Below are 27992 nucleotides of genomic sequence, written 5' to 3'. Positions count from 1 at the left end.
GAGGCCGAGGTGGGTGATCACGAGGTCAGGGGGTTTGAGACCAGCCTGACCAACGTGGTGAAACCCCATCTCTACTAAAAATACAAAAATTAGCTGGGCGTGGTGGCAGGCACCTGTAATCCCAGCTACTCAGGAGGCTGAGGCAGGATTGCTTGAACCTGGGAGGCGGAGGTTGCAGTGAGCCGAGATCGTGCCACTGCACTCCAGCCTGGGTGACAGAGCGAGACTCCATCTCAAAAACAAAACAAAACAAAACGAAGGGGTATGACTTCCACTTCCCTCTTTCTTCCCTTCATGTTGGCTGGAATGTGCCAATCAAAGTGGAAGCTAGAGCAGCCATCCTGGGCTGCAGCTTGAGGGCAGTAGAGCCACAGGAAAGAAGAAGTCTGAGTCTCACCATGCCCACCCCAAATCCCAAATGCCCACCAGGACTTTGCATAACACAGAAACAAACTTTAATCTTGTAGAAACCATGGTAAACTTCAACAGCTAGAACCAAATCCCAAGAAAGCTCATAAGATTCCTATGAGGCAGAACAATTGTCCCCATTTTACAGGTGTAGGAACTGAACCACAGAGAAATTAACTCACTTGCCCAGGGTCACAGAGCTAAGAACTATAAGAACAATAATTCAAACCCAGCTATTTATCTCCCTGTCCCTAGTGTGAGTCCCAAGTACGCAAAAATGTTTGTGGAATGAATAAATGAACACAGTCTCACATAGAAACTTCCAAAAGAAGGTCCTTACAGGCCAGGTGCAGTGGCTCATGCAGGTAATCCCAGTACTTTAGGAGGCGGAGGTGAGCAGATCACCTTAGGTCAGGTGTTGAGATCAGCCTGGCCAACATGGTAAAACCCCATCTCTATTAAAAATACAAAAAATTAGCCAGGTGTGGTGGCGCACGCCTGTAATCCCAGCTACGCGGGAGGCTGAGGTATGAGAATTGCTTGAACCTAGGAGGTGGAGGTTGCAGTGAGCCAAGATCGTGTCCTGCACTCCAGCCTGGAGGACAGAGTAACACTCCATCTCAAAAAGAAAAAAAAAAAAAGAAGACCCTTACAGTCCTGGCCAGTAAACAGGAGCAATTCATGCTCAGCCTATTCTTTCCACAGAAGGGAGGCTGAATAATCACTTCCAGGGCAAAGGCACAGGCATTGTTGTCAGGCATTGGGGCCCTTAGCCATTCCCTGCATCATGATCCCATCTCCCCACATTTACTAAGCAATTGAGTGTAGTGTCCTCAGAGCTATGCAGAGAAAGCCATGAGCCCAAAGATCCAGGCTGGGAGGTGGGGGAGAGGGTTCAGACACCAGAGCATGTCCTGGGGACCACAGCAAGCATTTCACTCCCACAGCCCAGCACGAGCTCCACCTACTCTTCGCGGGGAGCCATTCACTCTCCCACCGGTGAACCTGAGCAGATACTCACCCAACGGCTGGATAGCAGGGGGCGCGTTGACACTCTGGCCTGTCGGATCAGGGACTGCTCCTTGGCCATCCAATAATGACTGGACAGCCAGAACGGTCTGATTGTCCATTCCTGAAAAAAGAAATGCAGGCTCTTTGGAAGGCAGGCCCAGCATCATGCTCTGACATCACCCTTACAAGCCAGACCCACGGCAAAACCCCTGTGGCGGCTGGGTACGGTGGCTCACACCTGTAATCCCAGCACCATGGGAGGCTAAGGCGGGAGGTCGCTTGAGTCCAGGAGTTTAAGACCATTCCAGGCAGTAACATAGTGAGACTCCACCTCTACAAAAATATACAAAATTTAGGTAGGCTTGGTGGTGCATGCCTGTGGTCCCAGCTATTAGGGAGGCTGAGGCGAGAGGACTGCTTGAGCCTGGATGGTCAAGGGTACAGTGAGCCATGATCATGTCACCTCACTCCACTGTACTTGCTCTTGACAGAGCAAGACTCTGTCTCAAGCAAGACAAAACCCCATGGCAAGGATGGCCGGCTATGCCGCAATATACATTCTCTTCTATTTCCATTGTGAGAGAGCCCAAGATTTTGGGCTGGAAAGATGGCCCCCAAATAAAGGTTACACTTCCCAGGCTCTCTTACAGTTAGGGAATGGCTAAGTTCTGGCCAAAGGAATGTAAATGTGCTATGTGGCAGCTTCTGGAAAGTTTTCTTAAAACTGCCTGATATGTGACCCTCTTTTTTGTCCCATCCTCCTTTCCACTTTCCAGAATAAGAGTATGGTGGTAGCAACTCAATCCACCATCCTGGATCATAAGGATAACCTTAGGATCGTAGGTTAAAAAGCTGGATGGAGCCAGGCGCGGTGGCTCATGCCTGTAATCCCAACACTCTGGGAGGCCAAGGCAGGCAGATCACCTGAGGTCAGGAGTTTGAGACCATCCTGGCCAACATGGTGAGACCCTGTCTCTACTAAAAATACAAAATTAGCTGGGCGTGGTGGTGTGTGCCTGTAATCCCAACTACTTGGGAGACTGAGGCAGGAGAATCGCTTGGACCCAGGAGGCAGAGGTTGCAGTGAGCCGAGATCGTGCCACTGCACTCCAGCCTGGGCAACAAGAGCGAAACTCTGTCTCAAAAAACAAAAGCTGGATAAATCCTGGGCCTCTGAGAACCTTGTAGAACACAGCCATCCTCCTATTCTAGACTGCCTTCCTCTGGACTTTCATGTGAAAGAAATAACCTTCCAGCCTGTTGAAGCCGCTGCGACGTGGGGCCTGTCTTACTCATGGCTGACTCTAATCCTAAGTGACAAAGTCCCTCCAGAAATCACGTTAGCCAGTCTTCCTCATGCACACCCCGCAAACCCCACAAATCTGTGTGCATGCAGGTGTCCTTGCCTTCCTTATTTCTCAATGTGTATCTGTCTTTTTTGTTCTGCAATAAACAATAGACTGAATTGGTGGCTGGGGGATCAAGAAACTGACTTCTTCCATGTTTTCCAATCAGTTATCACAGTTGAAGTTCACAGTAGTACACTGTCTGGCCATGTCACTAGCCAGATGACAGGCCTCCTCACATCTCAGTGGCCACCAAGGCACAATGCGCCGCTCCCAAAAGACCCAGATGGTGCCTCCTCTCTATGACCCCACAGCCGATGCTCTGCCTCCAACCTCTCAGCTCTTACCAGGATGTCTGCCCCAGCTTCTAACTGCAATGCAAATTGAAACCATCAGACCAGCTATCTCTGGCTGGGCCTGGTGGCTCATGCCTGTAATTCCAGCACTTTGGGAGGCAGGGGCGGGTGAATCACGACCTTAGGAATTCAAGACTAGCCTGGCCAAGATGGTGAAACCCCATTTCTACTAAAAATACAAAAATTAGCTGGGCATGGTGGTGGGTGCCCGTAATCCCAGCTACTAGGGAGGCTGAGGCAGAGAACTGCTTGAACCCGGGAGGCGGAGGCTGCAGTGAGCTGAGATAGCACCACTGCACTCCAGCTGGGTGACAGAGTGAGACTCCGTCTCAAAAACAAATAAAATAAAATAAAAAATTGAAACCATCAGCTCCTGCAGCCAAACTGAATCCATGCTTTCCCTTGTCACAATGCAGGCTGTGTCCCTCCTAACGCCGCCAGCGCAGCCCTCCCCTCCATCTCCTCCATCTCCTCCTGTTCTTCAGAAGCCACTCTCCACCAACTCTCACCACACTGTGCCTGGGAGCCATCCACAGCTATACATGATCAGTCTCTCCAGAGTGCCCTCCTGCAAACTCATGTTTCCATCTCTCCTCCCTTCAACAGCAAGTATCCCATGAGGGTCACCTACACCCTCTATCTCTTCTACCACCTTCCAGTTCTCCTCCCCAACTCTAGTGGGACTTAAGCCCTCCACCACCTGGAACCACCTTCGAAAAAGTTGCAAAGTGAGAAAATCATGACAGTGAAAGACACCTGACCTAACGAACCCCCATCTTGCCTTTAACCTCCAAACTGCCCTTAGTAATCCCTGGGCTTGGGCCAAGATAACTATGGGAGAAATTTAGTTTACAGTTTAAATGATAATAGCCCTTCCCCAAAACTAACCCTCTTTTGTAAAGCTAATGAAAGACCATGAGGTTAGGAGGATAAGAGGAGCCTAAATTCTGGTAAGGTGTAGACATAAATATTACCAGCCATTATTCCAGAGATCACAAGATTTGCAACTTCCCCAATTACTCCTGCAGATAATATTATTATCATTATTATTATTTTGAGATAGGATCTCCCTATGTTGCCCAGGACGGTCTCAAACTCTTGCGCTCAAGGGATCCTCCCACCTTGGCCTCCCAAAGTGCTGGGAATACAGGCATGAGCCACCATGCCTGGCCAACTTTTTTTTTTTTTTTTTTTGTGACGGAGTTTCACTCTTGTTGCCTAGGCTGGAGTGCAATGGCGCAATCGTGGCTCACTGCAACCTGTCTCCCGGGTTCAAGCGACTCTCCTGCCTCAGCCTCCCGAGTAGCTGGGATTACAGGCATACGCCCCCATGCCTGGCTAATTTTGTATTTTTAGTAATGACAGGGTTTCTCCATGTTGGTCAGGCTGGTCTCGAACTCCTGACCTCAAGTGATCCACCTGCCTTGGCCTCCCAAAGTGCTGGGATTATAGGCGTGAGCCACCTCGCCTGGCCCCAACATCATTATTATAGAACCTAAGATTGGCCTTTTGAGATATCTTTTCACATTTTTGCATTTCTGACAACCAATGGCTCCACCCAGACCCACCAATGAGTCCTGCAGCCCCACCCAGAAGCAGACTCTGCATGTAGGAGGACCATTTTCCATAACCCTATGATTGCACTCCCAACCAATCAGCGGCACCCATTCCCTTGTCCCCCAAACTATCCTTGAAAAAACCTAGTGTCTGGCCAGGCATGGTGGCTCACGCCTGTAATCCCAGCATTTTGGGAGGCTGAGGTGGGCAGATCATGAGGTGAGGAGATCGAGACCATCCTGGCTAACATGGTGAAACCCCATCTCTACTAAAAATATAAAAAATTAGCTGGGCATGGTGGCAGGTCCCTGTAGTCCCAGCTACTCAGAAGGCTGAGGCAGGAGAATGGCGTGAACCCAGGAGGCGGAGGTTGCAGTGAGCCGAGATTGCGCCATTGCACTCCAGCCTGGGCAACAGAGCAAGACTACATCTCAAAAAATAAAAATAATAATAATAATAATAATAATAAACCTAGTCTCTGAATTTTCTAGGAGGCTGATTTGAGTAATAACACAATTCCAGTCTCCTGTTCAGCTGGCTCTGTGTGAATTTAACTTTTTCTCTATCGCATTTCCCCTGTCTTGATAAATTGGCTGTATCTGGGCAGCAGGCAAAATGAACCCATTGGATGGTTACAGTTCCACCAAAACACTTTCCCCATCATCACCAAAGACCATCTGGCAGCACCTGCCACTCCCTGAAACACTCTGTTCTTGGCTCCAGGGCACAGCCTCCCTGGGTCTTCTCTACCTTTCTGTGCCTCCTTTACTCTCTTCTCCTGGCCACCCCCTAAGTGTTTCCATTTTGAGGAAACACTTTGTCCTTTGTTCCTTTGTCTGGACTCTGTCTCCTCTGCCTCTCATGCTGTCCCTGGGCAGTCTCACTCACTCCAGTCTACTTCCTTCCAATATCTGGAGTTTCAAGCCTGGGGTTCAAGCTCTCCTGAACAAGCTTCAGTGAATCTTCTACCATTTTATGCAAAATTGTGAGTGTTTTAGCATTTGTGTGCAAATCTGTATACAAATGTTCATAGCACTTTTAGGTATAATAGTAAAAAATTTAGCCTGGGCAACATGGTGAAACCCCGTCCCTACTAAAAATAGAAAAAATTAGCCAGGTGTGGAGGCATGCACCTGTAGTCCCAGCTACTCGGGAGGCTGAGGCAGGAGAATTGCTTGAACTTTGGATGTGGAGGTTGCAGTGAGCCAAGATCATGCCACTGCACTCCAGCCTGGGCAACAGTGAACACTTTGAGATGGAATCTCCCCATGTTGCCCAGGTGAAAACCTGGTGGTCTTTCAACAGCTTTACAAAGGCAGTTTAGTTTTGGGGAAGGGCTATTATCATTTAAACTGTAAATTAAATTTCTGCCGAAGTTAGCTTGGCCCAAGCCCAGGGATGACTAAGGGCAGTTTGGAGGTTAAAGGCAAGGTGGGGATTGGTTAGGTCAGGCATCTTTCTCTGTCATCATTTTCTCACTGTTACAATTTTTGCAGAGGCAGTTTCAGAATGGTGGGGGGCTTAAGCCCCACTAGAGTGGGGGAGGAAGGCCAGAAGGTAGTAGAGGGTGTAGGAAATGGTTCAGAAGAACATCTGAACTGTTTCCAGTTTTTACTTTTTTTTTTGAGACATGGTCTAAAAAAAATAGTAAAAACTGGAAACAGTTCATATGTTCTTCAGTGAGTGAATGGTTAAATGGTGGAATAGCCATACTATGGAATACTACTAAGCAATAAAAAGGAACAAACTATTGCTATACACAACAACTTGGATGAATCGCTAGGGAATTATGATGGGTGAAAAAAGCCCATCTCAATGGTATACACTTTATGATTTCATTTATATAGCATTCTTGAAATCACAAAATTTTACAAATGGAGACAGATCAGTGGTTGCCAGGCATCAAGGATGGTGGGAGAAGGGGAGGATTTAGGGTGTGGCTATAAAAGGGCAACTCCTTGGAGTGATGCCCCTGTTCTGTATGTTGACTGGTGGTAACACACTGTAGTTTTGCAAAATGTTACACCAGGGGAAATGGGGTCAAGGACACGTGGGATCTCTATTATTTCCCACAACTGCATGTGAATCTACAGAAAAAGTGATTTCAAAATAAAAAAATGTAAACAAATGCAGGGTGGGTACATCCTAACACTTTGGGAAGTCAAAGCAGGAGGATTGCTTGATGCTAGGAGTTCAAGGTCAACCTGGGCAACATAGCAAGACCTCATCTCTAGAAAATTTAAAAAACTGGCTGGGTGTCCTGGCATGCACCTATAGCTACCTGGGAGGCTGAGGTGGGAGGATCACTTGAGCCCAGGAGTTTGAGGCTGCAGTGAGCTATGAATGCACTACTGCACTCCACCTTTGGAGATAGAGTGAGATCCTGTCTCTACAAATAAAAATAAAAAAGGCTGGCTGGACACAGTGCCTCATGCCTGTAATCCCATCACTTTGGAGGCTGAGGCGGGTGGATCACTTGAGGTCAAGAGTTCGAGACCAGCCTGGCCAACATGGTGAAACCCCGTCTCTACTAAAAATACAAAATTAGTCAGGCATGGTGGTAAGTGCCTGTAATCCCAGCTACTCGAGAGGCTGAGGCAGGAGAATCGCTTGAACCCGGGAGGCAGAGGTCGCAGTGAGCCAAGATCGCACCACTCCAGTCCAGCTTGGGTGACAGAGTGAGACTGTCACAAAAAAATAAAAAATTAAGTTAAATTAAATTAAAAAGGCAGCCTGGGCCAGGCTCAGTGGCTCATGCCTGTAATCCCAGCACTTTGGGAGGCAGAGATGGGTGGATCACTTGAGGTCAGGAGTTTGAGACCAGCCTGGCCAAACTGGTGAAACCCCCTTCTCTATTAAAAATACAAAAATTAGCCAGACGTGGTGGCATGCGCCTGTAGTCTCAGCTATTTGGGAGGCTGAGGTACAAGAATCACTTGAACCCAGGAGGTGGAGGCTGCATTGAGCCAAGATTGCACTGCTGCACTTCAGCCTGGGAGACAGTGTGAGACCCTGTCTCAAAAACAAAAAAAGGCAGCCTGTGTAAAACTGAACTCGAATTAAATGTCATTCTCCACCCCAAAGTTTGTTCTTCCAGTAATCCTCATCAAGAACAGGGCACCAAGGCACCCTCTGGGGCGGCACCCCTTGGGTCTTCCCTCAACCCACTGCTCCCCCTCCCCACTCCCCATTTCTGGTTCTTCAGCAAGTCTAGCCTATTCTGCCTCCCCAATACATCTCAAATAAACTTTCTTTCCATCCCCACAGTTGTTTCCCAGCCCAGTTCTCTGCTGTACAACCTCAGCAGCCTCCACCCCGAGCCCCTACTGCCACTCTGGCCCCCTCCAGTCTGTTCCAGAGCAGCTAGGGTGAACTTTATAAAACATACATCACATTGTGCTGCTCCCCTGCTGAAAACCTTTTGTTAGCTCCACACTGATCCCAAGATAAAGTTCAGCTGCTCCATCAAACCCCATCTCTAGCAGCTCACCCACACCGAGCTTCTGTGAATCCCAGGAGACCTTTCTCCCCAGAGCTTTGAAAATGCAGTTCCCGCTGCCTGGGCCATTCTCATGCTCTCCTCCCCTAGATCTCCAAAGTCCTGCTGCCTTTCTTCACCCAACATGCATCCCACTGTCCTAGGAACTGATTTCTCTTTAACTGTCTTCATTACTCAATACACAAACACATTCTTGCAGTAAAAATTCAAACAATGAGGAAGTCCAAACAGCCTAAAGAGAAAGTAAGCCTCACCCCATTCTACTGGCCTCTGGGAGGGAACTACCACTGACCTTGGCCTTCCTGATCCACCACCTCCTGCTTATGTTATTCACAGTAGGAATGGCCAGCTGAGGTCATCTTATTCTACATGACCTTTTCCATAATTCTATAATTTCTATAATTGCTTGTTTTATAATTTCTCTCCTCCACCAGACTGCAGGGCAGAGACTACAGGGAGGGTCTGGCTCAGTCAGTCTTCTGAATCGGAACCCCACTAGATGGAGACAGGGCTACCCCGTCCCCCATTTCCTGGTGCGAATTGTGATCCTTCAAGAAGTGAAGGGAGTCCTGGAGCAGTCGCTCACGCCTGTAATCCCAGCACTTTGGGAGACTGAGGTGGGCATATCACTTGAGGCCAGGAGTTCAAGACCAATCTGGCCAACATGGTGAAACTCCGTCTCTATTAAAAATACAAAAAAAATGGCCAGGTGCGGTGGCTCACGCCTGTAATCCCAGCACTTTGGGAGGCCGAGGCGGGCGGATCACGAGGTCACGAGATCGAGACCATCCTCGCTAACACGGCGAAACCCCGTCTCTACTAAAAATACAAAAAAAAATTAGCCGGGCGTGGTGGCGGATGCCTGTAGTCCCAGCTGCTCGCGAGGCTGAGGCAGAAGAATGGCGTTAACCCCGGGAGGCGGAGGTTGCAGTGAGCCGAGATCGCTCCGCTGCACTCCAGCCTGGGCAACAGAGCAAGACTCTGTCTCAAAAAAAAAAAAAAGGGAAATTAGCCGGGTGTGGTGGTGCACGCCTGTAGTCCCAGCTACTCAGGAGGCGGAAGCACGAGAATCGCTCAAACCTGGGAGGGGGAGGTTGCAGTGAGCCGAGATCGCGCCACTGCACTCCAGCCTGGGCGACAGAGTGAGACTCCGTCTAAAAAAGTGCAGGGAGTGGCTGAGATCTCCTAGGAAGCCGCAGGACTCAAAGCTTCAGCTTCATCCCGCCAGTCCAGTACTTCCAGTTTGTACCCTATCTGTATACTCATCTCATCCCACTCCTCCAAGACCATTCTTGGTCTGTATTTCCCACAATATCTATTTTGCGCCATGGCCCGGAGTCGCTAAGGCTGCCCTTCCTCCCCGACGCCCAGCAGATGCACACATGGAGGTGCTCAGTGTTTGCTGTCTCCAGAGCCCACAGTTTTGAGCCTGAGCACCAACCCCATCCCAGGTTCTTGCAGAGCACGGAACAGTCCGTCGGCACCCAGCGTTTGCTGGCCTGGGTCTGGGAGCACCGCGTCCCGGCCGGGCACACCGCGCCAGCACCCACGGTGTCAGTTTAATTCGTAAAACTGCACTGGCCACGGTGCACACTACAGACGCCAGGTGTTTGCTGGCTTGGGTCCCTAAGCTCTGAGTACAGGCTGTGCACACAGGTGGCGCCTCTGCTGCTGTGGTCTGATTTTGAGACTACGTCCTAGCACGAGGCATACAGTCCGCTCCGCAGAAGTTCTTCGTGGTCAGGCCGCCGAGGCCCTCCTGCCCGCAGCTGCGACCGCACCCCCGTCCCGGTCCCCGCGCGCCGCCGAGCCGCCTCCCTGGCCGCGGCTGTTCCAGACCGCCCCGCCGTCGCCTCCCGCGCGGTTCCCCGCAGGGAGCCCCTCCCGCGCCCGCCCGAGGCCGCACAGGCTGGCGCTGTTCCGTGCCCGAGCCCCCTCCCCGCCGGCCCGGCTCTCGCCGGCTGTTCCGGCCCCGGAGCTCCCCCGCCGGGCCTCGGATCCCGCGCTGTTCCCGCCCGCGCCCCCCCGCCCCGCGGCTGTTCCGGCCCCGGCGCCCTCCGCCCCGCGGCCGCCGCGCGCCCTAGGCCGGGCGCTGCGAGGGCGCGGCGGGAGGGGGCGCAGCGCGGAACAGCCGCCTCCCCCGGCCCCGCCGCCGCTCACCCTCCAGGGCCTCAAAGATCGCCTGCGCCATCTTGGAGCCGCCGCCGTCGCCGCCACGGGAGCCGAAGCCCGGCTACGCGAGCATTGTGGGAGCCGCGGCGGCTGAGTTGGGGCCGCCAGGGGGCGCCCAGGAGCCGCCGCCGAGCCCCCAGCCCTGGAAACCCAACCTAGGCTCGCGGGACCCCAGCATCCCTGGGCTGCCCTGGCTCCACTCGATAACCCAGTCACCGGGCCACCGAGTGTGGACCCCGCCTCACTTGAACGTCCAAGTCTACACCGACCTTATATCCGCCGCACACGCGGAACTTCCCACCCCTATTATCTAAATCCACATCCCCATCTCACCGGACCGTACCCCCCAACTCTGACACGGAATCCCCCATTCCCACAGCACGTGAGTCCTCCAGGTCTGCAGCACGAACCCCATTTCCGCTGAGCACAGTATACCCCGACTCTGCAACAAACCATGACCCCTATCCCACCTCACCCAGACCACCCAACTGTCACAGGGATCTCCAAACTGTGCAACATAGATTCCCATCCCTCATCCCCTATTAGAGACTTCCCGCCCCTACTACCCCGCTCAACTCTGCCTGTTGGGAGCCTGCCTCAGCCTCCAGAGTAGCGGGGACTACCGGCACACGCCACCATGTCCTGCTAATTTTTATTTTTATTTTTTGTAGAGATCAGGGTCTCACTATTTTGTCCAGGCTGGTGTCAACTTCTGGCCGCCAGCGATCCTCACGTCTCGGCCTCCCAAAGCACTGGGATTACAGGCGTGGGTCTCCGTGCTGGGGATCCCATTATCTCTTAAGTAACTCCATCTCTTCACCCTCCATCCCTGCTTGTCCGGACCCCATTTCTGTCACATAAACCCCCAACACCCACCCCAGCCACTCCTAGCCCAGCCTCCGAGGGGTCCTATCCAGGTCGCACAGAATGAGAGGTGCTCCTCACTGGGACTTCTCCCCGACACACAGACCCCTCTCATCTTCATTCATCCTCCATCAACTGCTTAGTAACGGCCTTATATGCACCAAGTCCCGTAATAGCTCTAGAGACACGGTGGTCCTTTCCCATGGAGTTAGAGGTGGGAAAAAAGACCAACATTAGGCCGGGCGCGGTGGCTCACGCCTGTAATCCCAGCACTTTGGGAGGCCGAGGCAGGTGGATCACGAGGTCAGGAGTTCAAGACCATCCTGGCCAAACTAGTGAAACCCCGTCTCTACTAAAAATATAAAAATTATCTGGGCATGGTGGCACGTGCCTGTAATCCCAGCTACTTGGGAGGCTGAGGCAGGAGAATTGCTTGAACCAGGGAGTCAGAGGTTGCAGTGAGCCGAGATCGTACCACAGACTCCAGCCTGGCAACACAGCAAGAGTCTGTCTCAAAAAAAAAAAAAAGACCGACATTAAATCTTAAAGGCTATTTAATTACAATGTGTATGCCGGCCACAGTGGTTCACACCTGTAATCCCAGCACTTTGGGAGGCTGAGGCTGGAGGATCACTTGCATCCAGGAGTTTGAGACCTGTCTGGGCAACATAGTGAGACCCCGTCTCAACAACAACAACAAAAGTCGCTGGGCATGGTGGTTTGCACTTGAGTACCAGCTACTCAGGAGGCTGAGGCAGGAGAATTGCTTAAGCCTAGGAAGTAGAGGCTGCAGTGGGCTATGATCCCACCACTGCACTCAAGCCTAGGCAACAGAGTGAGACCCTTTCTCAATAATCATAATGTGTGATAGTGGTTTCAGAGTACCCTTGGGCAACAAGCAAGAGTTTAGGGAGTGTATAGAGGGGAGGGGGAAACCAAGGAAGGGGCTATCGTTAAAGAAAAAATTAGGCCGGGCACAGTGGCTCACGCCTGTAATCCCAGCACTTTGGGAGGCCAAGGCGGGCAGATCACCTGAAATCAGGAGTTCGAGACCAGCCTGACCAACCCCGTCTCTACTTAAAAAAAAAAAATACAAACTTAGGTGGGCATGATGGCACATGCCTGTAATCCCAGCTACTCAGGAGGCTGAGGCAGGAGAATCGCTTGAACCCGGGAGGCGAAGGTTGCGGTGAGCCGAGATCACGCCACTGCACTCCAGCCTGGGCAACAAGAGCAAAACTCCATCTCAAATTTAAAAAAAAAAAAAAAAGAAAAAAGTATTTACCTGGGTGTGGTGGCTCCTCAGTAATCCCACCACTTTGGGAGGCTGAGGTGGCAGGAGGATCGCTTGAGCCCAGAAGTTGGAGACCAGCCCAGGTAACATAGTCAGACCCGCATCTCCACAAATGATTTTTAAAAATATTAGCCAGGTGTGTGGCACATGCCTATAATCCCAGCTACTAGGGATGCTGAGGTGAGAGGATTTCTTGAGCCTGGGAAGTCAAAGCTGCAGTGAGCCGTGATCATGTCACTGCATGCCAGCCCGGGTGACAGAATGAGACCCTGTCTCAAAAAAAAAAAAGAAAAAAAATTGTTCAATGATCTTTGCTAAAACACAAACACAATAAGGAAGACTTTATTCAGAACTACTGTGATAGGTACCACTACAAAGGGGCCTTGCAGTGGGGGAGAGAGACTGGGCTCAACTCTAAATACAGCATAGGGGAATTTATAGCCGAGGAACATCATGGAGGCTGGGGGTAGGGAGGTCAGTTGATAGAAAATTACCAAGAGGAAACATCGGGGGTAAGGGGAATTCTGGCTAAACCGACCTAACAGGATTCTCGCTGAAGATGGACGAGGGTAATCAACATCACCTAGGAGATGGTGACAGATGAGGAACCTGATCAGATATCTAGGATGATTAGATATTAAGGATGGGGGTTCCTGCTAAACTGACTTAAAGCATTCTTTGTGAAAACTAGATTTTACAAGGAAGTGCACACGTGGGCCTAGCAGAAGATTCCAAAGTCTGACCAAGCAGTTAGAGCAAGCAAAGAATCTTTGTCACCATCAATCATGAATCTCTCCCATGATCATGGCCACATCCTCATACAACGGGACCACCACGGATTGGACTCTAAATGTTCTCATTGGTTTTACTAAAATATCTATTTTAGCCTCAGCTAAATAAATAACAAACATCATAATTTTCATTTTCTTGTATTCACTATGTAGCTCCTACAATTAAAAGTTATTTGTTTGCAGCTGGGCATGGTGGCTCACTGCTCTAAGCCTAGCACTTTGAGAGGCCAAGGCAGGAGGACTGCATGAGCCCAGGAGTTTGAGACCTCTGAACTACAATTTTTTAAAATTGTTTTTTCAAAGTTCCTCTCCCCTTGGGGAACCCTGCTAGCCACTGTTCCTGACAAGTTGTCTCTGTGGAGACAAAAGTGATTCCATCTTGGATGCTAATCCCCCCATGTTGACTTCTTATTAACCCCAGTCCCGTGAATGCCTCCTGATTCCTACTTTATTTACTGTCGCTAGTCAGCCTGATGTTATTGCACAAATTATAAGCTATATGCCGCCCTGATGTTATTGCATAAATTATAAGCTATGAAACATACAGCATTCTTGTCTGCTCTGGAAGTTTCCTTTAATTGTCTTGCAGAGAGCACTTAAAACTCTTTCCCTGTGAAATATAAGCCCTAAGTCTGGGGGTAACAGAGGGAGAGATCTCTCTGTCTTGCTGCCGCCCAAGCCCATGCTGCTTTTAAGGTCCCCCATTAAAACACCCTTTACTGACAAACTGAATTTGTCTGCCTCATTCCTTGGTTTTTTGGCTCCATTGGCATTTGGGGACCACTTTGTATATATGGCCCTTTCACAGAATAGCCTCACAGACTCTCTGCCTATTCACCCCCTCAAGGCCCATTTCTGCCAGTGAACTCCCTGTACTTCGCTGAACACTACCCCTGTGCACACCACTGCTACCCCGTTACCTCCATTTCCCTTCCCATTCCTTCCTGCACAGTGAGCCCTGAGCAAATGTTCCCCACAGAAAACCCACCCTGCCAGGGGCAGTGGCTCAAGCCTGTCATCCCAGCATTTAGGGAGGCAGAGGCTGGAGGATCGCTTGAGCCTAGGAGTTCAAGACCAGCTGGGGCAACATAGTGAGACCCCATTCTCCACAAAAAGGAGAAAAAAAAAAAAGAGAAAATCCACTCTTCTCCAAGACACCACACCCTACCTCCCTTCCTGGGAATCTTGAAGGGCACACCCCAAGCTGTAAGTGCCCCCTTCCATTGCCTCGCTGGCAGGGTAAAGTCAGGGTTCCTTCCTCCCTGTCTCTAACATGCTCACTGATCCAATGGCCTCAGATTCTCCCCTCTCCCCTGCAAGTTTCTCAGTATAACTATTCTTTGTTTGTCTGCATCACCAAAGCCTGCAAAGTATACCTATTGTTTTTGTTTTATTTATTTATTTATTTATTATTTTTTGTTTTTTGAGACAGAGTCATGTTGTGCTGCCCAGGCTGGAATGCAGTGGCCAATCTCTGCTCATTGCAACCTCCACCTCCCGGGTTCAAGAGATTCTCATGCCTCAGCCTCTTGAGTAGCTTGGACTACAGGCACCTGCCACCATGCCCGGCTAATTTTTGTATTTTTTGCAGGCACAGTGTTTCACCATGTTGGCCAGGCTGGCCTCAAACTCCTGAGCTCAGGCAATTGCCCGCTTCAGCTTCCCAAAGTGCTGGGATTACAGGCGTGAGCCACCATGCCTGGCCTGTTTTAGTTTTATTATTCAAATAAGAAATGAATACGTTCACATTTATTTGATTACTTTCAAAATATTTGTTGAGCACCTACTGTGTGCTAGACACAGTTCTAGATGCTGGGGATGCAGGCATGAACCAAAAGACAAAAATCCTTGCCTTCATGGAGTCTTAGTCTAGCTAGGTGAGATGGGCTGTAAACAAGGGGAAAAAAAAGAGAGAGAAAGAGAGAAATTTTCTATGACTTTAAATACTTTTTTTCTGGAAGGAGGGGAAGCTACTTTTAGACAGAATGGTCAGGGGGAGTCTGTCTGAGGAAGTAGACCTGAGAAATGAGCTGGAGTCAGCAGTGTGAAAAAACAGAAAGGCAGAGAGACCAACAAGTGCAAAGGCCCTGAGGCCAAAATGAAAAGAGGCCAAGAACTGAAAAGGGGCAGCCAAGGGTAATAAGCGATGTATGGGTAGAGGGAGATGAGGATGGAGAGATGGACTGGGCCACAGGAGGGTGGAGGTTTTATTCTGAGGGTGATGAGAGGCACTGGACAGTAAAAGATTCACCAACACAAGCCTTGGCAGCTTCCCATATATTTCCTTTTTTTTTTTTTTTTTTTTGAGACGGAGTCTTGCTCTGTTGCCCAGGCTGGAGTGCAGTGGCACGATCTCGGGTCACTGCAAGCTCCGCCTCTCGGGTTCACACCATTCTCCTCCCTCAGCCTCCCAAGTAGCTGGGACTATAGGCACCCGCCACCATGCCTGGCTAATTTTTTATATTTTTAGTGGAGACAGGGTTTCACTATGTGAGTCAGGATGGTCTCGATCTCCTGACCTTGTGATCCACCCACTTCGGCCTCCCAAAGTGCTGGGATTACAGGTGTGAGCCACTGCACCCGGCCAGCTTCCCATATATTTCCATACCACCAGGTGCATATGCAGAGTAGATTTTCATCTATGCTGTTGCATAGATGCATATTGCATATGCTGTTCTTTCCTGGTGAAACGCCTAGAACAATAGGAGCTTGGCCAGGCGCCGTGGCTCACACCTGTAATCCCAGCACTTTGGGAGGCCCAGGTGGGCAGATCACCTGAGGTCAGGAGTTCAAGACCAGACAAGACTCTTGTCTCAAACCATGTCTCTACTAAAAATACAAAAATTAGCCAGCCATGATGGCGCATGCCTGTAATCCCAGTTACTTGGGAGGCTGGGGCAGGAGAATCACTTGAACCCAAGAGGCAGAGGTTGCAGCAAGCTGAGATATGAGCTACATATGCCTGTAGTATACCTGTTGTCTCAGCTACTTGTAGCCGAGATCTGGGCTACAGAGCAAGACTTCATCTCAAAAAAGAACCCTCCCACCACCCCCACACACACAAATTGGACCCCAGGGCTTGGCACAGAGGCAACTTGGGAAATGCTTGACTGAAGGCTTCACCGATGGAACAACTGAATGAGTTTCAGGGAGGTAAAGCCCCGCCTCTGGCAGCCTCCCCAGTCAGGCTGCCCCCGCTCCAAACTTTCCATCCCTTACTGGCATCTCTTCATCCACCAAACACTTATCAGTCACATGTCCAGTTCCCTTGGGGCTACCTGGTTGGCACCGAACAGAATCCAATCACAGCTTAGAGGCTCCTGGGGTAGGTAATGTAATAATTCCAGGCAAGGGGTCAAGCAGGGAGGAGGGAGAGTGGGAAATGTCCAGTGTCCCACTTCACAGTGAGTGCTCCAGCCACCCCAGAAAAATTAACTTCTGTATGGGGAGGGAAGAATCTCATGCTTAAATCAGACTCCCAGCTACAATGGGAAGAATGTGCCGACACACAAGGCAATGCTTGGTCCTGACATCTTGTTAGGTTGGTTGGTGTTGGTGGTAAGCAGCAAAGCATGTGGCTGTTATGGATTGAATTGTGTCTTCCCCACAAAATTCATATGTTGATGTGCTGGCCCCTAGTACCTCAGAATGTAACTGTAACCTGAGTCTTTAAAGAGCTAATTAAGGGGCCGGGTGCGATGGCTCACGCTTGTAATCCCAGCACTTTGGGAGGCTGAGGCGGGTGGATTAGCTGAGGTCGGGAGTTCAAGACCAGCCTGGCCAACATGGTGAAACCCCGTTTCTACTGAAAGTACAAAAATTAGCCGGGCATAGTGGCGCGCACCTGTAATCCCAGTTACTCGGGAGGCTGAGGCAAGAGAATCACTTGAACCCGGGAGGCATATGTGCCACTGCAGTCCAGCCTCGGTGACAGCAAGATTCTGTCTCAAATAATAATAATAATAATAATTAATAAATAAATAAAGAGCTAATTAAGGCTAAACAAGGTCCGGCCGGGCACGGTGGCTCACGCTTGTAATCCCAGCACTTTGGGAGGCTGAGGTGGGCCTTGGAGTTTGGCAAGGTCAGGAGTTCGAGACCAGCCAGGACAACACAGTGAAACCCCATCTCTACTAAAAATACAAAAAAAAAAAAATTAGCTGGGCATGGTGGCGGGCACCTGTAATCCCAGCTACTAGGGAGGCTGAGGCAGGAGAATCACTTGAACCTGGGAGGCGGAGGTTGCAGTGAGCTGAGATTGCACCACTGCACTCCCGCCTGGGCGACAGAGCAAGACTCTTGTCTCAAAAAAAAAAAAAAAAAAGGTTAGGGCCAGGCACGGTGGCTTTAAGAGGTCCAGGTGGGAGGATCGCTTGAGGTCAGGAGTTCAAGACCAGCCTGATCAACATGGTGAAACCTCATTTCTACTAAAAATACAAAAATTAGCTGGGCTTGGTGGTGGGTGCCTGTAATCCCAGCTACTCAGGAGGCTAAGGCAGCAGAATGGCATGAACCTGGGAGGCGGAGGTTGCAGTGAGCCAAGATCACGTCACACTGCACTCCAGCCTGCGTGACAGAGCAAGATTCTGTCACACAAAAAAAAAAAAAAAGAAAGAAAAAAGAAAGAAAAGAAAGCTCTCAGGACACAATCCCTGGCACATAGGCAGTACTCAGTACCATACTCTCTGTAAGTGCTTACTGGGCAAAGGTGAACAAACAGGCCCTACCCTGAGGAACTCAGAGTTATGTAAAATTAAAAAGGTCACCAGATAATAAGCGTCCCCATTATTGCAACTCTTTATCCTTAGCACCCTGCAGGGCCCCTTGAGGGCAGAAACTTATTCATCTATGTGAGAAAGGACTTAGCAAAAGAGAGCACCCAGGAAGAACTTGCCAAACCAAATAGTTTCAAAACACCTTCTGATGCCGGGCCATGTGTCAGGACTTAGTGACTGACTCCTCATGGGAGCAGTAGAAGTAGATTTCTAGAAGTTCTGTCTGGTTCCTTTTCAAATCTGCCATGAAATAAATAGTTTTTTGCTCCCAATATTGATTTTTTTAAGTTTTAAATTTTGTGAGCACAATTTTTTTTTTTTTGAGGTGGAGTCTTGCTCTGTCGCCCAGGCTGGAGTGCGGTGGTGCAATCTTGGCTCACTGCAACCTCCGTCTCCTGAGTTCAAGTGATTCTCATGCCTCAGCCTCCCGAGTAGCTGGGACTACAGGTGCCCGCCACCATGCCGGGCTAATTTTTGCTTTTTCTTTTTTTCTTTTTGAGACGGAGTCTTGCTCTGTTGGCAGGCTGGAGTGCAGTGGCATGATCTCGGCTCACTGCAACCTCTGCCTCCCAGGTTCAAGCGATTCTCCTGCCTCAGCCTCCTGTGTAGCTGGGACTACAGGCGCGCGCCACCATGCCCAGCTAATTTTTGTATTTTTAGTAGAGACGAGGTTTCACCATGTTGGCCACGCTGGTCTTGAACTCCCGACCTCAGGTGATCCACCTGCCTCAGCCTCCCAAAGTGCTGGGATTACAGGCGCGAGCCACTGCGCCCGGCCTGTATTTCCTTTTTGCCAAGGGTTTGGAGAGCCCATCTACTCGGTTATCATCTCAAACCAGGTTCCCAGTTCATAGCTTGAGCTTTCTTGATCTATTATATCAGGCTCTACTCCCTGGGTTACAAAAAAACTCATCAATGATCACAACTTCCTAAGGAAGAGCTTTAAAAAAAAGTTCCTCTTTCCTTCTCCTTCAGCTGTTCTGCTTAGCACCAAGGCAGCCTTTTCTGTAGTTCCTTGGGGCTGGTGGTGTGGGTTGTGCAGCGGATTCATTTCACGTTAGACTTGAGGGCGACACCCTTTGGGGCTCAGCTTAATGTGAGGAGATCTGCTATATGGCTCCCCACCTGGGGAGGCCCTGGATTTTCACTTGTGCCCCTCTTGCCCTGTGTGGTTGACAAGCTGAAACTTGCAGGTTTAATACTGGTAAACGCCCTCATGTCATAAGTAGCCTTGGTGCTCCAATATCCCAATCTTCCTGTTAAGCATCTGGTTACCAGCTTTCACTCCATAATTGGCCTGAGCATTCCTCATACTTTTTTTTTTTTTTTAAAGATGGACTTTCGGGCCGGGCGTGGTGGCTCACGCCTATAATCCCAGCACTTTGGGAGGCCGAAGCGGGCGGATCACGAGGTCAGGAGATCGAGATCATCCTGGCTAACATGGTGAAACCCCGTCTCTACTAAAAATACAAAAAATTAGCCCGGCGTGGTGGTGGGCGCCTGTAGTCCCAGCTACTCGGGAGGCTGAGGCAGGAGAATGGCGTGAACCCGGGAGGTGGATCTTGCAGTGAGCCGAGATCGCACCACTGCATTCCAGCCTGGGCGACAGAGCAAGACTCCGTCTCAAAAAAAAAAAAAGATGGACTTTCGCTCTGGTTGCCCAGGCTGGAGTGCAGTGGCGCGATCTCGGCTTATTGCAACCTCTGCTTCCCGGGTTCAAGCGATTCTCCTGCCTCAGCCTCCTGAGTAGCTGGGATTACAGGCACATGCCACCACGCCCGGCTAATTTTGTATTTTTGGTAGAGACAGGATTTCTCTGTGTTGGTCAGGCTGGTCTCGAACTCCGACCCCAGGTGACCCACCCGCCTCACCCTCCCAAAGTGCTGGGATTAAAAGCATGAGCCACCGTGCCCGGCCACATTCCTCATACTTTTAAGCACTTCAGTTTGATACAGGGTCTCAGTCACCCAGGCTGGAGTGCAGTGGAGTGATCACCACTCACTGCAGCGTTGACCTCCGCAGGCTCAGGTGATCCTCCCATACCTGTAGTTGGGACTACAGGTGTGTGCCACCAGGCCTGGCTAATTTTTTTATTTTTAGTAGAGATAGGTTTTCGCCATGTTGCCCAGGCTTGTCTCGAACTCCTGGGCTCAAGAGATCCACCCACCTTGGCTTCCCAAAGTGCCGGGATTACAGGCGTGAGCTACCTACCGTACCTGGCAGAGCTTCAGTGTATTTTTGTTTTTGTTTTTGTTTGTTTTTTAACTTTTTAGAGACGGGGTTTCACCATATTGGTCAGGGGTGGTCTCGAACTCCTGGCTTCAAGTGATCCACCCGCCTTAGCCTCCCAAAGTGCTGGCATTACAGGCATGAGCCACTACGCCCAGCCAAGGAACTTCAGTGTTTTTAAGAGGATATTTTAATATATTATCTAACACAGTCATTATCTTCAGAGGAAGGATGAACTGAATAAAGTAGCCTACCATCACAAAAGAAAAATCCCAGAAAACCCAGTTTCAGTGACAAAATAGGCCCAGCACAACTCCCTCCTTCATTGACCTCTGAAATTGTCCCCTGACACCGAGCAAATAACATCACCGGTAAATACCATATGGCCCAAGTAACAGGGGACACCCTCACAAGTCACAGCCACCACTCAATGTGTAGCTGTTATTCAGTGACGACTCCACATAGTGACATCATATGTTAATGACACCCATCAATGCTCTGGGAGATGACAACCCAAAACTATGTGTTGCTTCAACAAGCAAGTGTTGAGTACCCACCATGTGCCCAGTATTGGGGTTACAGGAGAAAACAAGACAAATAAGATTTCTTCTTTCATAGAATTTACAGTTTGGTAAGGGCAATGGACAATGAACACATAGTAAACAAGTCTAAAGTGTCAAAAGTTCTATGAAAAAAAAGAAAAAACACATAAGAACCAGGGTGGCCGGGCACGATGGCTCACATCTGTAATTCCAGCACTTTGGGAGGCCAAGGCGGGTGGATCACAAGGTCGGGAGTTTGGACTAGCCTGGCCAATATGGTGAAACCCCGTCTTTACTAAAAATACAAAAATTAGCTGGCCGTGGTGGCATGCACCTGTAGTCCTAGCTCCTCAGGAGGCTGAGGCAGAAGAATCCCTTGAACCTGGGAGGCAGAAGTTGATGTGAGCTGAGATCACACTACTGCGCTCCAGCCTGGGCGATAGATCCAAGACTCAGTCTAAAAAAAAAAAAAAAAAAAGAGCCAGGGTAATGAGTCAGAGTGGACAGTGCTACTTCAAATTGGATGTCTCAGAAAGTCTCTCTGATGAGGTGGCATTTGAGCTGAAACCTGAAGGATGAGAAGAAGCCGGTCATGGGAAGAGCCCAGGATGGCGAATACCAAGCAGGGAACCAGCAAGTGCAAAGTCCCTGAGGTAGAAGGGTTCTTGGCCCAAGGAACATAAAGGAGGCCATTTGGCTGGGAAGCAGTGAGGTGGCAAGTGCTGGAACGTGGGGTCAGAGGGAGAGGCAGGGACCAGATCACAGGAGGTCTTCTCTCCTGGGCCTTGGGGAGGAGTTTGGATTCTAAGAATAAGTGGACGCCGGCTAGGTTCACGCTTGTAATCCCAGCACTTTGGAAGGCCGAGGCAGGTGGATCACCTGAGGTCAGGAAAGCAGCCTGGCCAACATGGTGAGACCCCGTCTCTACTAAAAATACAAAAAATTAGCCGGGCATGGTGGCAGGTGCCTGTAGTCCCAGCTACTCAGGAGGCTGAGGCAGAAGAACTGCTTGAACCCTGGGGGGTGGAGGTTGCAGTGAGCCGAGATCGCGCCACTGCACTCCAGCCTGGGTGACAGAGCGAGGCTGTATCTCAAAACATACATACATACATGGAAGCCATTGAGGGGCCATGTGACTGACACTCTGAGAAGATCGCTATGGTAAAGGATATCCCAGTCACAACTGTCTCGCGTAAAGATGGGGCCCTGCTCCTCCCTGAATCATCACCTGTCGCCCATCCCATCTCTAAGCAGGGCCACTCCTCATTCCGGAGCCCTCCTTCCAAGTACACGCCTCCTTCCAAACCCACTCGTGAACCCAACATGGCCCAAGGGAAAGTGCCTTCTGATTGGACAAATCGAGTGTGTGACCTTGGGCGGAGCCCACTGTGATTGGCTACAAGCTTTCCTTTCTCTTCCAGTCAGACAACTATTTCGATGAGTGCTATTGTCCCATGAGACAAGTACGCTCTCTGATTGGTCTTCCTCGCATGAGTGACGCAGAAACAGCGTATAGACGCCACGAGTCGGCGGCGCTACCGAGGGGCTGTGGGCGCGCAGCTGGAACCCCCGGCTGTTAGTGCGCTTCCAGCTCCTCACCCCGACCCTGCGCGCAGCCTGCACTATGGCAGCCCCGCCGCAGCTGAGGGCTCTGCTGGTAGTCGTCAACGCACTGCTGCGCAAGCGCCGCTACCACGCTGCGTTGGCCGTGCTTAAGGGCTTCCGGAACGGGGCTGTGTGAGTGGGGCTGTCGGGTCGGGCTGGGGCTGATGGATGTCCTGGCTGGGGTCAGAGGCGCGAGTTCGAAGTCCGATGCCGCGGTGCTGTTTGCCCTGGAGCAGTCCTCGTGTGTCTCTAAGTCTCGGAGGTCACCGTCTGTGCAGTGGGAGCTGGATTTTGGGTTGCGCGCCTTCCCAATTCTGAACTGGGGCTCCCACTGCACATTTTCTGGGTCTTCCAACCTTTGCAGCCTGGCCCTCTTGCTTTGACTCCTCCCATGCCAGCTCCTGTATCCCCTCATTTGGGTTCAGTTCACGTCGCCTCTCTGTGTGCCTTTGGGCCTGACTGGCCTCAACGGCCCCATCTGCACAATGGGGAACTGGACTCTGGCCTCTAGCTGGCAGGCGGATGCCTCCTGTCTATTCTGTCCCCATGAAGCTTGCCCATGGGCTTGCATCCTGCTTCTCACTCCTCACCTGTAGGACTCCAGCGCTAAGTCCCATTTGGCTCAGGGGGCTCCTGGGACGTGACAATGAATGTAAAAGAAGCTGCAACTATCCTGGCATCTTACCTGCAAGAGAGGTCTTGGGGTCATTGCCCTGGCTGGTGCCTAGAGGGGAGCTCAGTCTCCTTTAAACCTAGTGCATAACAGCCACCCTTTATTGAGGGCCTATAGTGCCAGAACCGGGGACAAAGCAGAGAACAAACCAGAGAAAGTGGTTTGTGTCCCCCAGAATTAGCATCCTAGTGGCAACGTGGATGGTGGGAAGGATGTGGATGCCTTGGCTTGAACCCTGGCCCCACCTACCCGTGTGATCTAGAGGAAGTCATTTAGCCTCTCTAAGCCTCAATATCTGTAAAATGGGTATGGTACTAGTACTTATACTATCAGGATTGAGTCAATATGTGTGAAATGCTTAGCACAGGCTGGCCACGGTGGCTCACATCTGTAATCCTAGCACTTTGGGAGGCCGAGGCGGGCGGATTATCTGAGGTCAGGAGTTCAAGACTAGCCTGGCCAACATGGCAAAACCCCATTTCTACCAAAAATACAAAAATTAGCCGGGTGTAGTGTCACGTGCTTGTAGTCCCAGCTACACGGGAGGCTGAGGCAGGAGAACTGCTTGAACCCAGGAGGTGGAGGTTGCAGTGAGCTGAGATTGCGCCACTGCACTCCAGCCTGGGTGACAGAGTGAAACTCCATCTCAAAAGGAAAAAAAAAAAAAAAAAGTAAGTTTCATGAGGCCATAACTTTATCTATTTTGTTCCTTGGTATATTACTAGCACCTGGCATTTAGTAGTTTCTGAAATATTTATTGAATGAATGAATAAGTGTACAAGATCAGAATTGCCATCGTCCCCATTTTCCAGATGAAAAGGCTGTAGCTCAGAGGTAGACCCATTTCTCATGGCCACAGCACTTGGTCACGGTTGGAGCCAGGATTCAAACCCAAGGATGCCTGGCACCAGTGCCAGGCTCTTGGCTCCCATGGACACTCAAGAGTCAGGTAGAACTGGTTCCCACTGGGTCTGGCCAGGTTATATCAGCTATTCCTTGATGTGCCCTGAGATAACATCAGTAACCCTTTTGCCAAGTTTTTTTTTATTTGTTTTGAGATGGAGTGTCGCTCTGTCGCCCAGGCTGGAGTGCAGTGGCGGAATCTCGGCTCACTGCAAGCTCCACCTCCCAGGTTCACACCATTCTCCTGCCTCAGCCTCCCGAGTAGCTGGGACTACAGGCGCCCGCCACCATGCCTGGCTAATTTTTTTGTATTTTTAGTAGAGACAGGGTTTCACCGTGTTAGCCAGGATGGTCTCGATCTCCTGACCTCGTGATCCACCTGTCTCGGCCTCCCAGTGTGCTGGGATTACAGGCGTGAGCCACCGTGCCCGGCCCTTTTTTTATTTCTTTTTTTTTTTTTGAGACGGAGTCTTGCTCTGTTGCCCAGGCTGGAGTGCAGTGGCATGATCTCGGCTCACTGCAAGCTCCACCTTTCGGGTTCAAGCCATTCTCCTGCCTCAACCTCCCGAGTAGCTGGGACTACAGGTGCCCGCCACCACACCCGGCTAATTTTTTTTTTGTATTTTTTAGTAGAGACGGGGTTTCACCGTGTTAGCCAGGATGGTCTCGATCTCCTGACCTCATGATCCACTTGTCCAGGCTGGAGTGCAGTGGTGTGACCTCGGCTCACTGTGACCTCTGCCTCCCGGGTTCAAGCAATGCTCCTGCTTCAGCCTCCCAAGTAGCTGAGACTACAGGTACATGCCATCATGCCCGGCTAATTTTTTGTATTTTTAGTAAAGACGGGTTTCACCATGCTGGCCAGACTGGTCTCGAATTCCTGATCTCATGACCACCTCCCTGGGCCTTCCAAAATTCTGGGATTACAGGTGTAAGCCACCAGGCCCCGTGCCCCCACACATCTTTTTAAAAAGTTTTATGTTGAAATAATTTTAGATTTATAATTTCCTCATTTTACACAATTATTGCTGTGCTGCACACACATCTGTACACCTTGCCCTAATAAATTGTACCTCCATATCAGTGTGCATAAAGCTGCCTCATTCTATTTTTTTTTTTTTTTTGAGATGGAGTCTTGCTCTGTTGCCCAGGCTGGAGTGCAGTGGCACTATCTCGGCTCACTGCAACCTCCGCCTCCTGGATTCAAGTGATTCTCCTGCTTCAGCCTCCCGAGTAGCTGGGATTACAGGCATGCGCCACCACGTCCAGCTAATTTTTGTATTTTTAGTAGAGACGGGGTTTTGCTATATTGGCCAGGCTGGTCTTGAACTCCCGACCTCAGGTGATCCACCCGCCCCGGCCTCCCAAAGTGCTGGGATTACAGGCGTGAAGCACCACACCTGGCCTTTTTTTTTTATTTTTTAAAATTTAAAGATAGGGTCTTGCTCCGTCGCCCAGGCTGGAGTGCAGTGGTGTGATCATAGCTCACTGTAGCCTTGAACTCCTGGGTTCCAGGAATCCTCACACCTCAGCCTCCCGAGTAGCTAGGACTACAGGTGCACAACACCATACCCAGCTAATTTTTCATACTTTTTGTAAAGACGGGGTATCACTACATTGCCCAGGCTGGTCTCAAGCTCCTGGGCTCAAGCGATCCACCCGCCTCAGCCTCCCAAAGTGCTGGGATTACAGGCGTGAGTCACTGCACTTGGCCAAATTTTTTATTTTTTGTAGAGATTTTTTTATTTTTTGTAGAGATGGGGTCTCACCATGTTGCCCAGGCTGGTCTTGAACTCCTGGCCTTAAGCAGTCCTCTTACCTTGGCCTCCCAGAGTGCTAGGATTACAGGCATGAGCCACCGCACCCAGCCTTGGACACAGGTTTGATTCCAGTCTTTTGTTTTTTCAAACAAGCCTGCAGTGAACATTCATGTATATTTGGGGAGACAATAGTATGTGGCTCATGATTGTCTCAAGGAGGCTGTCAGGATTTTTAGACCTTGTAGCCTGGTAAGACCAGGGTCGGGTACCTGGAGAACTTAGTCAGGGATAGGGATAGGGGTGGAGGTGTCCAATAAAGAAAAATAAGAAAAGAAGAGACACTAATATTGATTGAGCTAGGAACTTTTACATGTGCGTAACTGCCAAAAGGCATTCTGTAAAATGGAGAATACCTTTTGTTGATGGGAAAAGGGAGGTTCAGAGAGGTTAACTGATTTATCCAAGTTCACACAGCAAAACATGGCAGGGCTTTGGCACCAAATACCACTGTCTTTCTACTATTCATCTGAGTATAGTTAATATACTAACATCATTCCTAGATCCCTAAATGAGGAGGGGAAAGGAGGGGTGGGGGAAGAGTTTTGAATCTTAAAAAGAGGCAATTATGTGGGGGGAGGGGGGAGGAATAGCATTAGGAGATATACCTAATGCTAAATGACGAGTTAATGGGTGCAGCACACCAGCATGGCACATGTATACGTATGTAACTAACCTGCACATTGTGCACATGTACTCTAAAACTTAAAGTATAATAAAAAAGAAGGCAATTATGTAACAATTATGTAACATTTAAAATATTTAATAATTTTAAAAGCAATACTTAATCATAGATAATTCTGGAAGTCTAGGAAAGTTTAAAAAGCAAGCAAAAATAAATTATATATATTATATAGTCCTCCAGTGAAGTGGGCATTGCTAATAACAGTGGCATATTTCCTTCCAGTTTTTTTTTTATTTTATTTTTGTTTTTGAGACAGAGTCTTAGTCTGCTGCCCAGGCAGGAGTACAATGGCGTGATCTTAACTCGCTGCAGCCTCTGCCTCCCGGGTTCAAGAGATTCTCCTGCCTCAGCCTCCCGAGTAGCTGGGATTACAGGTGCCTGCCACCACACCCAGCTAATTTTTGTAGTATTTTTAGTAGAGACAGGGTTTCACCAGGTTGGTCTCAAACTTCTGACCTCAAATGATCTGCCCACTTCAGCCTCCCAAAGTGCCAGCCTTTTTATAAATGCATTTTTATAAAGTTGAGGTCCTTCTTTGTATAATAGTTAGAAAGAGGCACATTTTGAATAGGTACAGTGTTACCTAACAGCTGTTTTAGGGAATTTGTTAACTTTAAGTTGAGCTAAGCTGAAGATAGAACCTTCTAGAAATGACATTGTCATGGGTAAGGGCTGTTCTGGCATCGGTCAGTCAACAGTTATTTATCAAGCACATGTTATATGTCAGGTACCATGTGGGGTGCTAGGGACTATGCAGATGACAAGCCAGACACATTCCCTGTCTTCACAGAGCCCACAGTCTAGCACAGGAAAGAGATCATTATAATAGAATAAATACTTAATAACCGAGTCATTAAATTGGGAAGATGAAGTGCTGGAGAGAAGTTTTGGGATCTGTGGCAATGAAAAATTGCTCAAACCTAGGCTGGAGCATCAGGAGGCCTTTGCAGAGGGCCCAGCTGAGACCGGAAGGCTGAGGGAAGGTGGCTGGGGAGGAGCACGCCAGGTAGTAGGAACCCCCAGGCCAAAGCCAGGAGCAGAGAAGAACCTGATGTGTCAGATGCAGTCCAGGAAGGACAGTGTGGCTGGAGCAGCAGAGGAGGGCCCTGGGGTGAGGTAGGAGCAGTGAGCAGGGGCCAAGGCTGTAGCACTTTCAAGGCTGCAGGGAAGAGCTTGGAATTTGTTCTGTGAGTAGTGGAAAGATGTTAGAGGATTTTAAGCTGGGAGTGATGTGATGAGATTGATGTTTTTAAAAGATGAGACTGGCTAGGACGGGCAGGATGGCTCACGCCTGTAATCCCAGCACTTTGGGAGGCCAAGGCGGGCGGATCACTTGAGGTCAGGAGTTCGAGACCAGCCTGACCAACAGGGAGAAACCCCGTCTCTACTAAAAATACAAAGTTAGCCAGGCATGGTGGCACATGCCTGTAATTCCAGCTACTCGGGAGGCTGAGGCAGGAGAATC

General features: G+C 49.9%; 2 protein-coding genes across 6 annotated transcripts in view; one reads left to right on the top strand and one right to left on the bottom strand.

The window, feature by feature from the left end:
- The window catches only part of ZNF341 (zinc finger protein 341), a 60098-nt gene extending 49619 nt beyond the window's left edge, over positions 1–10479 (bottom strand). Inside the window, exons 1-2 of one of the 4 annotated variants that reach the window (XM_054467489.2) lie at positions 10338–10479; positions 1430–1540 (exon numbers count right to left, since the gene is read on the bottom strand). In XM_054467489.2, the coding sequence (XP_054323464.1) occupies positions 1430–1540; positions 10338–10368 (142 nt within the window). In that variant the 5' untranslated portion in view covers positions 10369–10479. Of the gene's footprint in view, positions 1–1429; positions 1541–8168; positions 8305–10337 lie in introns of those variants that run through there. The other 3 variants (XM_054467488.2, XM_054467491.2, XM_063659142.1) reach the window with 3 other exon arrangements.
- Positions 10480–22256: 11777 nt separating this feature from the next.
- PXMP4 (peroxisomal membrane protein 4) overlaps positions 22257–27992 on the top strand; it is a 29340-nt gene continuing 23604 nt past the window's right edge. The window contains exon 1 of one of the 2 annotated variants that reach the window (XM_054467493.2): positions 22257–22581. In XM_054467493.2, coding sequence (XP_054323468.1) covers positions 22469–22581 — 113 coding nt within the window. In that variant the 5' untranslated portion in view covers positions 22257–22468. The remainder of the gene's footprint in view (positions 22582–27992) is intronic. The other variant, XM_054467494.2, reaches the window with a different exon arrangement.

The sequence above is a fragment of the Pongo pygmaeus genome, chromosome 21, assembly GCF_028885625.2.
Source record: "Pongo pygmaeus isolate AG05252 chromosome 21, NHGRI_mPonPyg2-v2.0_pri, whole genome shotgun sequence".
NCBI classification, from domain to species: Eukaryota; Metazoa; Chordata; class Mammalia; order Primates; family Hominidae; genus Pongo; species Pongo pygmaeus.
The sequence above is the reverse complement of the archived record's forward strand: the minus strand, read 5'-3'. Positions and strand labels throughout refer to the sequence as shown.